The following is a 13,842-nucleotide window of genomic DNA, read 5'->3' on the forward strand; positions in this document are numbered from 1 at the left end:
ATTAGAATAAATAGAATGCATTAAAAAAATTCCTGAGTATCTGTTTTCTGCCAGTGTGAATTATGGAAAGAAAGGAGCTTTCCAGTGCGGACAGAAGACTCACCCAAAGTTTGCACAAAATACCGATTTCACAGTAACTAATTTGGGGGTTTGTGGTTTTTTTTTTTAAATCTCTGCTGTCCCCAGTGATGATTGCACCTAATAACACAAAAAGGTTAAAAATGAGACCACTTTCTTTCTTATTTATTTATTTTTTTCACTCTTTCCCCTCAAAGTGGAAAGCTTCCTTTTCAAAAGCCCTGAATGCACAGTTGTGGCTATAGAGAAATGATTTTATTTTCTATTTAGTAGCTGTCTCGCATCTGATTTTAAACAAAATCATATATTTATTAAATGAAAATGGTTCAGGTATAATTGTGCACAGTGGTTAGGATGTCACCCCAAGGGCTGCCCATACACCTAAACATAAACATGACTACACACAAGGTCAACACAATTCCCACACTTGTCACCACTGAAAATGTTAAATAGGTGACCCTTCCCCTTCATTTATTATTTTGATAACCCCTTCCAGGCACCGAACAGCTACACCTCAGCACCCTGGTACCACCTTTATATCTGATGTTACCTTTGTTTGGATTCATTTACTATAAGTTGCTGAATCTCTCTCTCCTAAATTTCTTCCCTGTCATATGTAGAGGCTCACTTTTTGTTCATGCTTTTCTTTCTGAGTCCTGCAGTAGGCTCATGTTTCTAAAAACTAAAACAGAAAGGGACAACAAAACTGCTTAAGGCTTGATTTTTCAGGGCCTGTTTCCCCATTCTGTTTCTGTGAAAGGCTCTGCTAAATCATTCCTTATCAATAGCTCAATTTCCTGTACCATCTCTCCACTTATCCCTCTTTGAGAAAGGAGTGGGGATGCATTCAGAAGTTACTTACCTGCAGAAATGATAGCAGTATTCTATCCATATCTATACCCTAACCTTATGTGCTGTATCTTAGTGAGATTTCAGGGGAACTCTTTCTCCCTTACGTACCAATATCCAAAATTTAAAACAAACTGTGAACTGAATTTTCAGCTTAATACATTTCCATAAACGCCTACTGCTAAATTCCTGCCACTTTCTCTAGTGAGTATAAAAAATTCCTTCCCCTTAAAATTCAAGATTTCTACAGGGTGACAAAATCTTCGGAACACAGGACTATGGAGTAAACCATAGGCTTTCGATATTCTTGTTATTAAACTTTACAGCAAGAATGCTGAGATGCAGTGTTAGATTGCAAAGGATAGACTTAACCTTTGTGGGGCAAAAATTGCCCTGTCCTGTTCAGACTTAATTTAGTGCTGCCAGATAAAACCTAGGTTAGAAAGGCACTTTCTGAAGCACTTCTTTCAGTAGTACAGTACAGGAATTCATTTCACCGTCCTTCTAGTTTCTGTCCAACAAGAATGCCAGATGCAGTATATTGAACTCCATATGTGTTAGATAGAATAAACAACCAGTTACATATCTCTAGTCAAATTTATGACAGTTCAATAAAAGTCCTTTTCCCTCTCTTTCTTGCTTTGCCCATTTTAGTTTCATCTCTGTAGATCTTATAGTGAGCTCCTTTCTCCCCTGTCCTTCCACCTTAATTTTACTGATTTCAAAAGCAGATTCTCAGTAGGTTACCCATGAATCCACAAAAATTATTTTGCCGAATTAGAGAGACGAACTGCTGACAGCTTTATTTCCCACCAACTGACAGACATGATTGATTGATTGATTATTATTATTGCCACACAGGCTCTCCAGCTTGTCCTTAGATATTACCCCCCCAATCAGATCTTTTGAATTGAATGGAAATTCCTTTGGCAGACCTCATTAGGCTGTTTTTGTGCCTGGATCACTCATGCTTGTTATATGAACATGGTATTTTATCTGCTTCTCACTTGGCAGATGCAAAGCAGTTTGTGACTTTGGCAATCTAAGGACTAGGGTTAGAGCTGAATGGTAAATTAGTAAAATAAAAACAAAAGTGTGGTGCACAGAGCTGAGTGTGTGAAGAACGAGCCCCTTCCACTTTGCATGTCTTGTTGAAGCTCACTTTTTGCCTTCAGGAGGTTCTCTGTGCAGAGATGTGCCCGCTGCCACCTTGGGATCTCAGCTTCCGAAATGGTCATGAGAGCCAGGGAATCCGTTTATCACTTGAGCTGCTTCACTTGTACCACCTGCAGCAAGACTTTGACTACAGGCGACCACTTTGGTATGAAAGACAACCTTGTTTACTGCAGGGTCCATTTCGAATGCCTCTTGCAAGGAGAATTTCACCCACAGCTGGGCTACACAGAGCTGGCCGCTAAAAGTGGAGGGCTAGCCGCACTTCCTTACTTCAACGGCACTGGCACTGTGCAGAAAGGGAGACCAAGGAAAAGGAAGAGTCCAGCCCTAGGAGTGGACATCGTCAATTATAACTCAGGTGGGAATCTTGCACAAATATCACTTTCCCTGCCGAAAGAGAGGTATTTGTCTAAACACAGAAGGTATCTGCTAGTCCTGCCAATAAATATGTGCTTAGCGCTATTAGAAAATCAATCAACATTGTCTATAATTAGGGTGGGTTGTCATTTGCAAAGAAATGGAGAATGTCAATGTCAACATCCCACGTCATTGCATGTTGTTAATAAATGAAAACAAGCAGAAAAAAACACATTTCTCTCTGGATTCTATAAAGGACGTGGATCCCAGATTGGTGCCCAAAATAATTGGCTAATGGGCTCCAATTATTTAATTACTGAAGTTAACAAGCACTTAATTGGCACTAATTATGATTTGGGCACCAATCTGGCTGCATGCTATTCTGTAACAATGGGTGCCTAAATTGGATTGCAAGCAACTCAAAAGGGGGTGTGGCTATGGGAGGGGCATAGGCCGGTCAGGGCCATTCACAGAAGATGTGTGCAGTGTTACAGAATAGAGGGAATCCACACCCAACTTGCGCACCAGGATTTTCACCAAGTTTCAGCAGGCATAAGTCCTTGTACGCAAAGCTGACCACAGAATTTGGTGCTCAACACTATTCTATATGGGACACTTTTACAGAGCAGCAGTAAGCCCAATGCGAATGCCAGTGGTAGTTCCAGATCAAGCGCATGCCATTTGCTGTGCTACAGAAAATAGCTAGATATTTTCCAGCATGACACTAACCTGGCAGTTACCAGGCAGCGCTGCGTGCTACCCGGTTCCCGCCGGGATAGCGTGGGAGCCCTTAACTCCACCTCAATGGGTGACATGGAGGGCTACCCTCCCTCCCAGCATGGCCACGCAGTAAATGAAATCTTAACTCATGGCCAAGCCATTTTTTTGACCTTTTTACCCACTGTGATAAAAAGGGTCACAACACCTGGCAAAAAGGCCCCCGCCACTAGTGTAGGGGCCCTTTTTACTGCAGTTTGGTAAAAGGACCCCTAAGTGATGCTCATCCCTGAGTGCCCTTTATAGGGGAAAGGGAGGGGAAGGGAAATGGGACTTGATATACTGCTGTTCTGAGGTTTTTGCAACTACATTCAAAGCAGTTTACATATATTCAGGTACTTATTTTGTACCAGGGGCATTGAGGGTTAGGTGACTTGCCCAGAGTCACAAGAAGCTGCAGTGGAAATCGAACTCAGTTTCCCAGGATCAAAGTCTACTGCACTAACCACTAGGCTACTCCTCCACTAGCAACTTTCCATGTAGAAACCTGCCCTTGCATATCAGCAATGCAGCTGCGCAGGCTTCTGTTTCTGTGAGTCTGACGTCCTGCCTGCGCGGCCGCATTGCTGATCTGCAGGGGCAGGCTTCTACATGGCATGTTGCTAGTAGAATAGCAACATTCCATGTAGAATCTCAAATAGTAGCAACAGAATCTCAATAGTAGCAACATTCCATCTAGAATCTCCAATTCTACTTTCCATGTAGAATCTCAAATAGGGAAAGGGAAATGGTACTTGATATACCGCTTGTCTGAGGTTTTTGCAACTACATTCAAAGTGGTTTACATATATTCAGGTACTTATTTTGTACCAGGAGCAATAGAGGGTTAAGTGACTTGCCCAGAGTCACAAGGAGCTGCAGTGGGAATCGAACTCAGTTCCCCAGGATCAAAGTCCACTGCACTAACCACTAGGCTACTCCTCTACTCCTCCAATTGTTATCCTATATAATAATTCTCACCTCCAACATTCTGTGCCTGGGATGAAGCCACATTCTGAGGTGGTCTGCTAGGCTGTGTAGATCAGACTGACATCACCGTAGCTATTATGATGTCAACTTCAAAACCCGGGGGAAAAAAACATGCCTCACAGCTGATACATGTCCAGAGGAGGGTCACTGGACATGGGTGGCTGCAGGGGAGCCAAGGAAAACCTTGCTAACGCCCATTTCATTTGTGTCAGAAATGGGCCTTTTTTACTAGTTATAGAATGACAAGCAACAAAGCCCGTTTCGTGAAAAATGAAATGGGGGGGGGGGGGGGGGGGGGGGCTAGGAAGGCTCTCATCTAAGCAATTTCTCCTCACTCCCCTGCCCTCCCCTCTCCTACCATCTATGTGCAGCGATTCTCCTCTGCCCTGCCCTTCTATCCATGTCCCATGATTCTGCCCTCCCTCCCATCCCATCCATGTCCAGAGATTCAACTCTGCCCTCCCCTCCCATCCCATCCATGGCCAGTGACTCTTGTCTAAGCGATTTCTCCTCTGTCCCCTGCCCTCCTCTCCAAGTCGAGCAAGTCTCCCCTTCCATCCCATCCCATCGATGTCCAGCGATTCCCCTCCCCTCCAATCCATGTCCAGTGAGGCGCCCCCACCTACCTCTGTTTTAAGCACCCAAGGTGGAGTTGAACCCCAGCCCTCACCTGAACACCATCATCTCCCACAGCAGCCCTCTTGTCCTTCCTGCCGCCCTGCCTTTAAGCCGTTCATGTTACCTCAAGTCATAGCGGCGGCAGGCTCGGCTCACGTCGCCTCCAGCCTTCCCTTGCCTTCCCTCTCAGTGTCCTGCCCTCCTGCCTTCCCTCTCAGTGTCCTGCCCTCCTCTGACCTCATTTCGTCTTTCCGCGAGGGTGGGACACTGAGAGGGAAAAGAATGCTGGAGGCGAGCTGACGTCAGCTCATTTGCATGCTGTTACGTACCCAGCCAGCAGCCACCCAGGGAGGCACATTGACCAATTATTATATAGAGATATTGCATGCTGATTTTTTATTTGTGCCTAATTTTCAGTGCCATTTATAGAATTTCCCTTTTGAGTTTTTTGTCCACTGATAATGGTGTAACTCTTTTACACCAATTGTGCACTATTTGGAAAGCAGGTGTGCTATTTCTGAGAGTCTGCACTTTTTTCCTGATAGTTCATGCTTGACGACATTCATCCCAGAGGGGAAAACAAATGGAAAAAAAAATGAACACAGCAAACATCCCCATAAATGATGCAGGGAACGACTCACCACAAAACTTTCCCACTGCCCATCCCTATCGATAGTTTGTTGAATGGAAAACTTGGAGGCAGCAGCTCTTCTGAAAGCTTGTCAATTTCTGACAAAGCAAATTTAGAAAGTGGTCTTATAAAAGAAGCAATGTCTTCATTTATAGAACAGATGTATTAATTTCTGGGCGGGGAATGGACTAAACATGCTTAATGCTGTGTACAGGAAAATAATCAACTGAATTTTCTGAAGGTATTTTATAGCTGATTAAGGATTAAAGAATCATTTAATCTCAAATATATGTCACCTGCACGAGGGAAATTCTAGTTTATTGGTAAAATCAAATATGCTTGTTGAAATCAAAACTACCCTTCTTCCTTTTTTTTTACTACCTATAATATTAAGAAATAGTCTTCCATACTATAGGACAGACATAATTATCCCTTAAATCTTTAACATACTTTATGTTTAAGAGTACTTTAAAAAAATTTGCCCTGGACTAAATGCATCAGAATTACACCAGCAATATGAGGGACAGCCAGGGAGTTAGCATAAGGGAGATAAAAAGTGATGGCCTGCCGATATGATTTGTGTTCAAACTAAGGGGTCCTTTTACTAAGGTGCACTAACAGATTTTGCACACACTAATGATTAGTGCATGCTAAATGATGAGATGCCCATCTCTCTATATAATAATTTGTCCATCTGCATCCCTGGATGGCTGGCAGAGAGGAGAAATCGCTTAGATGAGAGCCTTCCTAGGGCCTGTTTCATTTTTCACAAAAAATGTTGTTGCTTATAGGAATATAATGGGTGTCTTGTCATTTAGTGCATGCTAATCATAGGAACACACTAAATCTATTAGTGCAGCTTAATAAAAGGACCCCGAAGTCATTAAGTTGTCATTACTGGTCTCTAATTTTTAAAAATTCCTTCACCAATAAATCATATCAAGAAAGAGGAAACTATCCTCTCCTCAAAAATAAGTTTAGAAGGGGACAGGCACTTTAAAATCAGAAGAAAACTTTTTCTATTCATAACACTAATATTTTCCTATTGTTAAAAATTTCACCGGTATCATGAAATATGCGTATCTATCTATCTATCTGTCTGAAAACAGAAGGCTCGCTGTAGGTTGAAAAATACCCAAAGTTTTCGGGATACTTACACTATACTAAAAAGTTAAGGGGCTCATTTTCAAAAGAGGAAAGATGTTTCAAAAATGGCATAAAGCGGCATTGGACGTTCTCTCCGAAAAACATCCACATCACAATTTTCAAAACTTGGCTTTGAGATATTTTTCCTTGCAGTGCGTCCAAATGACCAGGGGGCATGTTGGGGGTGGGTTTTGGGCGTTCCTAAAACTTGGATGTTTGTCTATCATAATAGAACATATCAAAAACACCCAGGGCTAAAAGTTAGACATTTCAGTCTAGACCTGTTTCAATCACACCTAAGTCACAAAATGGTGCCTTAAATGATGAGATGAACATTGGAGGGGTTAAGGCATAACCCCCCCCCCCATTTACTCCCCAAGTGGTAACTAACCTCTTCCCATCCCCCAAAGATTTGAAAGAAATAGTACCTACCAGCTTCTATGACAGCTTCAGATGTTTTGATCCAGGGGCGTAGCCAGACTTCGGCGGGAAGGGGGTCCAGAGCCCGAGGTGAGGGGACACATTTTAGCCCCCCCCCCAGCGCCACCGACCCTCCTGCCACTTTTGACCCCCCCCCCCAGTGCCACCATCCCTCCCCCGTCCCTTTCAACTCCCCCCCTTCCGGCGCCACCAACCCTCCCCCGCCACTGCCAGGTATCTTTGCTGGCGGGGGTCCCCAACCCTCACCAGCCGGTCCCCTTCAGCGCCGGTCTCTGAGTCCGGCGCATTCGCTGATCTGGATTCTGTTTCTGATGTGAGTCCTGACGTCCTGCAGGTCGTCAGGACTCATGTCAGAAACAGAATCCAGATCAGCGAATGCGCCGGAGACCAGCACTGAAGAGGACATTGGCTGGTGGGGGTTTGGGGACCCCTGCCAGCAAAGGTACCTGATGGCGGCGGCGGGGGAGGGTTGGCGGCGGGAGGGAGGGTCAAATGTGGTGAGGGAGGGTCAGCGGCAGGGGGGCCAGGGCTAAACTGCGGGGGCCCATGCCTCCGTGGCCCCACCTAGCTACGCCCCTGTTTTGATCAGTCCTTTCAGAGCAGCAAGCAGGTCCCTGGAGCAGCCTAGTGAGTGGTGCAGTGCACTATACAGAAGGAACCCAGGCCCATATCCCACTCTGTTACACTTGTGGTGAAAAGTGTGAGCCCTCCAAGCCCAGCAAAAACCTACTGTACCTACATAGAGGTGACACCTGCAGGAATAAGGGTTATAGTAGTGGTGTACAGTTGGGTACAGTAGGTTTTTGTGGGTTTTGGAGGGCTCCCCATCCAATATAAGGAGGTAATGGTGAGATGTGTATCTGGGACCTTTTATGTGAAGTCCACTGCAGTGTTCCCTAGGGTGCCTCACTGCTGTGCTGGGATGTCTGTGTGGCTAGTCTAGTAAGAATGCTGACCCCCCTCCCCCCATACATCCCAATGGCTTGTTTTTGTGCATTTTTCCCTTGGACTTTTTTTTCCTGAAAAGTGAGCACAAAAACATCTAGCAAATGGTCATTTTTGAAACAAAAAGTTGGATGTTTTTCTGGTTTGGTTATTGTTCACTACTGGATTTTTATAAGTTTTTCACAAAATGTCCAAAATCATATTTAGATGTCATATTGAAAATGCCCCTCTAAACCACCTTAAAAAAATAAACTACAAGTAAGGCTATTCATTTTTTTTTGGGGGGGGGGGGGGGGAGTTCTCTTAGAATACTGCTTGAAATGATGTAGTGATATGATTTTAGTAATCTCCTGGAATTTAAAATACAATTCAGGATTAGAAATATAGTAAAAATGTAAGAGGAAAAAATGAAATTGTGACTTGGGGCCAGATGCAGTAAGGTCCTCGGAAGAGCTCTTCCCTTACCAATTCAATAGCGAATCGGTAGGGAATGGCCATGCATCAAGGAAACGGAATGCAAATGAGCTGCTCGTTGTAGCTCACTTGCATTCTCTATTCCCTCGGAAGCCAGTCGGCCGGTCAGCCGGTCGAGCATCCGCAGAGCAGCCAAGCGTTATGCTGGCTGCTCTGCGCATGCCAAATACGTCCAAAAAGGACGTCCCTGATAACATCCGCTTTTTGCACTTTGCCTGTGGCCGTCCCTGCACCTCCCTGTGCCGCCCAGGAAAGGAAGACACCGCGCCGCTCACCCCCTCCATGGCCTGCTGCAGGAAGACTCCGATGCGGTTCGGGTTCCTCCCTTCCGTGATCCTAGCAGGAGAGCGCAGTTGAGGACATCCATCGTCTTTGACATCCGTCCATCTTTTTTTTTTTTTTGTTACATTTGTACCCTGCACTTTCCCACTCATAGCAGGCTCAATGTGGCAGGCAATGGAGGGTTAAGTGACTTGCCCAGAGTCACAAGGAGCTGCCTGTGCCTGAAGTGGGAATCGAACTCAGTTCCTCAGGACCAAAGTCCACTACTCTAACCACTAGGCCACTCCTCCTTCCGCCCCTAGGTCTCTCTCAGCCAATCACAGCGTGTTTAGCTCAGCTAAACGCGCTGTGATTGGCTGAGAGACCACCAGGTCTCTCTCAGTTGAGCTAAACGGGATCACGCAGTGAAGGTTGTCCAAAAAGAACGTCTTTTTGTAGTGGGTTTTTTTTGTTACAGGTGAAGGACGTCCAAAAAGGACGTCTTTTTAGAGGGTTTTTTTTTTGAGTGAAGGACATCCAAAAAGGACGTCCCTGATAACATTTTTTTCTTCCGATTCTTTCCTTTGCCACAACGAGAGGTGTAGACCTCCCGTTAAGTTTTCCACAGTAAGGGGATCGGAAAACGGTAGTGCATCTCATTATAATAGCCTTGCAATGGTAGTGCAGCTCATTATAATAGCCTTTGGATCATTTGCATTCCGTTTTCGTTAGCTGCTACCGTGACAGGAAAATGCGCTTTTGTGCATGTCCCCGGTTTACTACTTGTGCGCTAAACTAGCTAGAACCAGTTTTAAACCCATGTTGCTGGCTTGTTAGGTTTAGTGCATCTGGCCCTTTGTGTTCTTCCAGAGTTGTTTGAAGGAAGGCCTTAACCCCGGATTCTATATAGTGCGCTTAGATTTAGGTGCCAAAATCGGTGCAGATTCTATAACACCGTGTGTAACTTAATTGGCTTAACAAGCTAATGAGTGCAGATAACAGCATTTAACAAGCAATAATGGGCACTAATTGGCACTGATTAGAATTTAGGCACACAACTCACTAAGGGCGTTGTTTACTAACACTTAGCTCGCGTTACCTGCAGCAGGGCGCATTTTATTCCTATGAGCCCTGCTGCAGATAACTCAAGCTAAACTTTAGTAAACAACCCCCTAAATGTATTCTAATGATGTGTGCCGAACTTCTAATATACTGAGTCCAAAGTGGGCATGGTTATGGGCGGGGAAATGGATAGTTCATGGATGTTCCAAAATTTAGGCACCTAGTTATAGAATATGGCTGAGAGTTCCTTAATCTACGTGCTGAGATTTACTCCAGGTTTTCATTGGCATAAATGATGCGCACAGATATCAGCGCTGAAATATCAACTAAGCATATTCTATAATCAGCGCCTAAATCTAGGCACCGATTATAGAATACGCTTAGTAAGCACTGATTTCAGCACCAATTTTATAGGAGCCATATATAGAAGCTGCTCCTAAGTGTCTCCTTTAGGCAGATCTTATTTTATTTTATTATTACATTTGTACCCCGCGCTTCCCACTTAAAGCAGGTTCAATGCGGCTTACATAATAATATGGATTACAGAGTATTGCTAGAGAAAATATAAGCTAATTATAGCAGAATAATAAAAGAGATACGTAGGTAGAGATGGGGAAGGGTGAAGGGAGTAGGAGAGGTATGAGCAGGGGTAGAGGGGGTGGGAGGGGGGTGGGACACGGGCTTGTGCAGCAACCTGTGACAGTTCTCCTCAGTTTTTTCCTGATGCCATCCCCTCAGACCCGGGCTAGCCCTCGCTTGAATTGTTCTTTGTTAATTGGACGTGACATCAGAATCTCTTGCTCCCATTACTGGAATATAATCAGACAGGAAAACCAAAGCAGTTTTGAAGAAGGGCAATGTCTTTAGCCAGAGAATAGCGTTTAAATCTTTCTTTTTTTTTTTTCGCCCATTAAATTGCTAACAATTCTTTTCCAATGAATATTGTAGGGGTCCTTTTAGTAAGGCATGCTTAGGACCCCTATTATAAAGATGCATTAGCATTTTTAGCCACGCTAAAAGTTAGCAAGCGCTAACCATGTAGATGCCTACACGGAGGAGTCAGGGGTCATCAGGTGGGGTGGGTCAGAGGATTGGGTGTCATCTCATGGGAGAGGAGGCATCAGGGTCTGAGAGCTCCTCTGCCCCGATGCAACTACTGTAGAAGGATGCGCTTACCGATCTACCCCTCCTCAGACCTGGCAAAATCTTCTGTAGTAGTTCTCTACATCGGAACAGAATAGCTGATAACCTCATTACCATTTATTTAATACCCTGTGCGCCAATTTCTACCCTGTGAATTGACTTCTGGGCTGAGCCCCTTTCTGCATCATGGACCAAGTAATGTGTATGTAGTCCTTTTGGTAATCACAAGCTTCTACCCATGGTAGCTTTCTGCACTGGCCCTAGTAACACCCCAATATTAACATGCATGAACTGCAAAACCTCCATTAAATATTGGGGTGTTCCTAGCGTTTTGGAAAGTGCTATTGGGCAGTTAAGTTAGAGAAGAAATTGCTACTGAAAACAGCACAGCCAATAAAGCCAATGAAGTTGGCTAAACCTCTTGAGGTGAGTCACCTGCTCTGTATAATCTGACAGGTTAGCAGTAAATGCACTCTACCAACTTGCACAGTAACTGTAATGAGCCCAATTCCTGTCCACGCTCCACCCCCAAAATGCCATTTTCCATATTAAATATTCAATATGGCAATTAGCGCATGCTACAGTTATTGCACTGTGCTGTTAGAGGGGCCCTTTTACTAAAGCTTAGCATGCACTAAGAGAACTAGCCAATGGCGATCCTTGGTCGGCTGCCACCCAGGGCGAATCGCCGCTGCACACCCCCCACTGGGTGCAACGGCATCCGTCTCCCCCGGGTGCAGCACGACACCCCCCCAGCGCATCAACACCCTCCTGGCGCATCAACACCCTCCAGCACATAAACACCTCCCCCGGCGTATTACCCAAGCGCTCCCCCCGGGTGCATTCTTACCTGCTGCGAGCAGCCGTGCGGCTGTTGGTTTTGCTGGCTCCCTGCTCCCTCTGCTCCGGAACAGGAAGTAACCTGTTCTGCAGCAGAGGGAGTAGGGAACCAGCGGAGCCGACAGTCACGCAGCTGCTTTCTGCACCAATCCAGTGGCGTGTACCCGGGGTGGATCGCCCCCACTGCCCCGAACTCGGTACACCACTGGAACTAGCACATGCTAAATGCTAAGAATCCATTTTATACCTATGGGTTTCTTAGCATTTTGCGTGTACTAATTCCATTAGCGTGCACTAAGCTTTAAAAAAGGGCCCCAGAGTGGGCTAAAGACCATATTACACAGCTCAGACAGCTTTGTAAATAGGCCCCTAGATCTATTAGAAGACAGAAAGAAGGATGTGTATATAGTGTAGCAAAATAATTTGTTAACAATATTCCTGTTTTATTATTGTTTAATGAGTAGAAACAGCAGAATGTAATAATATTGCTTATATTTTTTTTCCTTCAAGCATTGCACCTTGGAAGCTTTTTCCCTAATTCTATAAAGGTCACTAAAAATTGTGTGTGGAAATTTAGGTGCATTTCTGATTTGCAAGTGTAATTTTAATAGAATAATGAGCCAATTAGTGCCAATATTTGGCTTTTTAACAAGCAATTATTGGCACTAATTAGATTTAATTGGGACTCATGCAAGTAAAGTTAGGTGCAGGATACAGTCCTAAAATTTACGCACAGTCCAAAAAGGGGGCATGGAAATGGGAGGGTTGTGGGCACTTCCACCACATTTTCATTCGTGCAAATGACAGCACCTAAATTTACAAGCGACCTCGTCACTTAAGCGATTATTCTATAAACCACACCAAACTTTAGGCACGGCTTATAGAAAAAAGCCCTGGTGTCTAGAGTACTCCCTCACCCCTTGACTCCCCCCAATAACCTTGGTGTTTACTGGTACCCCAAGCCTCATGAACCTCCTGGACCCCTCAGGACCCCACACCCCTCCCAAGATAACTCCTATCATCTAATTCCTCACCACAAAAGCCCCCTGATCCCCTAATCTCCCCCCAAATAGCCCTAGTGTCTAGGCCAGCACACTAGTCCTCCAACCCCCCCCCCCCTACCCATGACATATCCTCAGGAAGAGACATGAGTGGTACACATTCACTCTTGCTTCTCTGGTACTATTTTTGAAAATGGTGGCCCCTGACCTCATGCAGTGCATCCTGGGATGCATCACATAGGGTCAGTCTGCCAAATAAGGTAGTCTGGATGAAAACATTCCCTTATTTGGCAGACTGACTGCACATGGTGAGTCCCAAGGTGCATCGCACAAGGTCAGGTGTTGTGTAGCCATTTTTTAAAAGTGTGTATTGCTCCTGCATCTTGGTGGGTTGGAGAATTGGATTATTAGGGGTATTAACTTGTGGGGATCAGGGGATTTTTTTGTGTGGAGATGACCCCTTGTATGGCAATGGGTTAAAATATGTCTCCCTTTCTGTCAGTGTGTGAATGGGGGGCATTTAGCAATAAGCTCAGGTTAAGGGTGTTCACTGTCTTTTTGTGAGAGCACACACTTTTTAATGCAGCAATAATTTGCATGTTCATTGATTACTACGTCTTGGCAGTAAGTTTTCGTGGAAATTTCATGTTAGAAGCCATGCACTCAGTGACTGTAACTCATGGTTTTCTGCATTGACCCTACTGTGTGGTAGTTGAAAAACTTTAGCACATTTTAGTAAACAGGAGCCATAGGTGCTGAGTGGTGTTTGACTCTCAGTGACTGGTGGGGTGTACATGTGGACACCAGGTGCTTACTAAGGAGCATCCTTGCATGGAGTCACACTGCAATGTAGGACTCTGGTGGCTGTGTGGATTGAAAAGAGGGTTGGCGCATCAGAGGACAATGGCTGCGCTACTTCCACAGTGTGATTGCTGACCTAGAGATAGGCCTGGTGTGGTGGGACTTGGTAGGAAGATTTTCAATGGGTGACATCTAGAATGATATATATATATATATATATATATATATATATATATATATATATATATATATATATATATATATATATATATG

The 13,842-nt window shown here is 44.6% G+C and overlaps 1 protein-coding gene across 3 annotated transcripts in view; it reads left to right on the forward strand.

Moving 5' to 3' along the window:
- Window positions 1-13,842, forward strand: part of LHX9 (LIM homeobox 9) — a 43,172-nt gene that overhangs the window by 2,067 nt on the left and 27,263 nt on the right. For all 3 annotated transcript variants that reach the window (XM_030206295.1, XM_030206294.1, XM_030206293.1), the window contains exon 3: window positions 2,103-2,461. In XM_030206295.1, coding sequence (XP_030062155.1) covers window positions 2,103-2,461 — 359 coding nt within the window. The remainder of the gene's footprint in view (window positions 1-2,102; window positions 2,462-13,842) is intronic.

Source organism: Microcaecilia unicolor, chromosome 6 (genome assembly GCF_901765095.1).
Source record: "Microcaecilia unicolor chromosome 6, aMicUni1.1, whole genome shotgun sequence".
Lineage (NCBI taxonomy): Eukaryota > Metazoa > Chordata > Amphibia > Gymnophiona > Siphonopidae > Microcaecilia > Microcaecilia unicolor.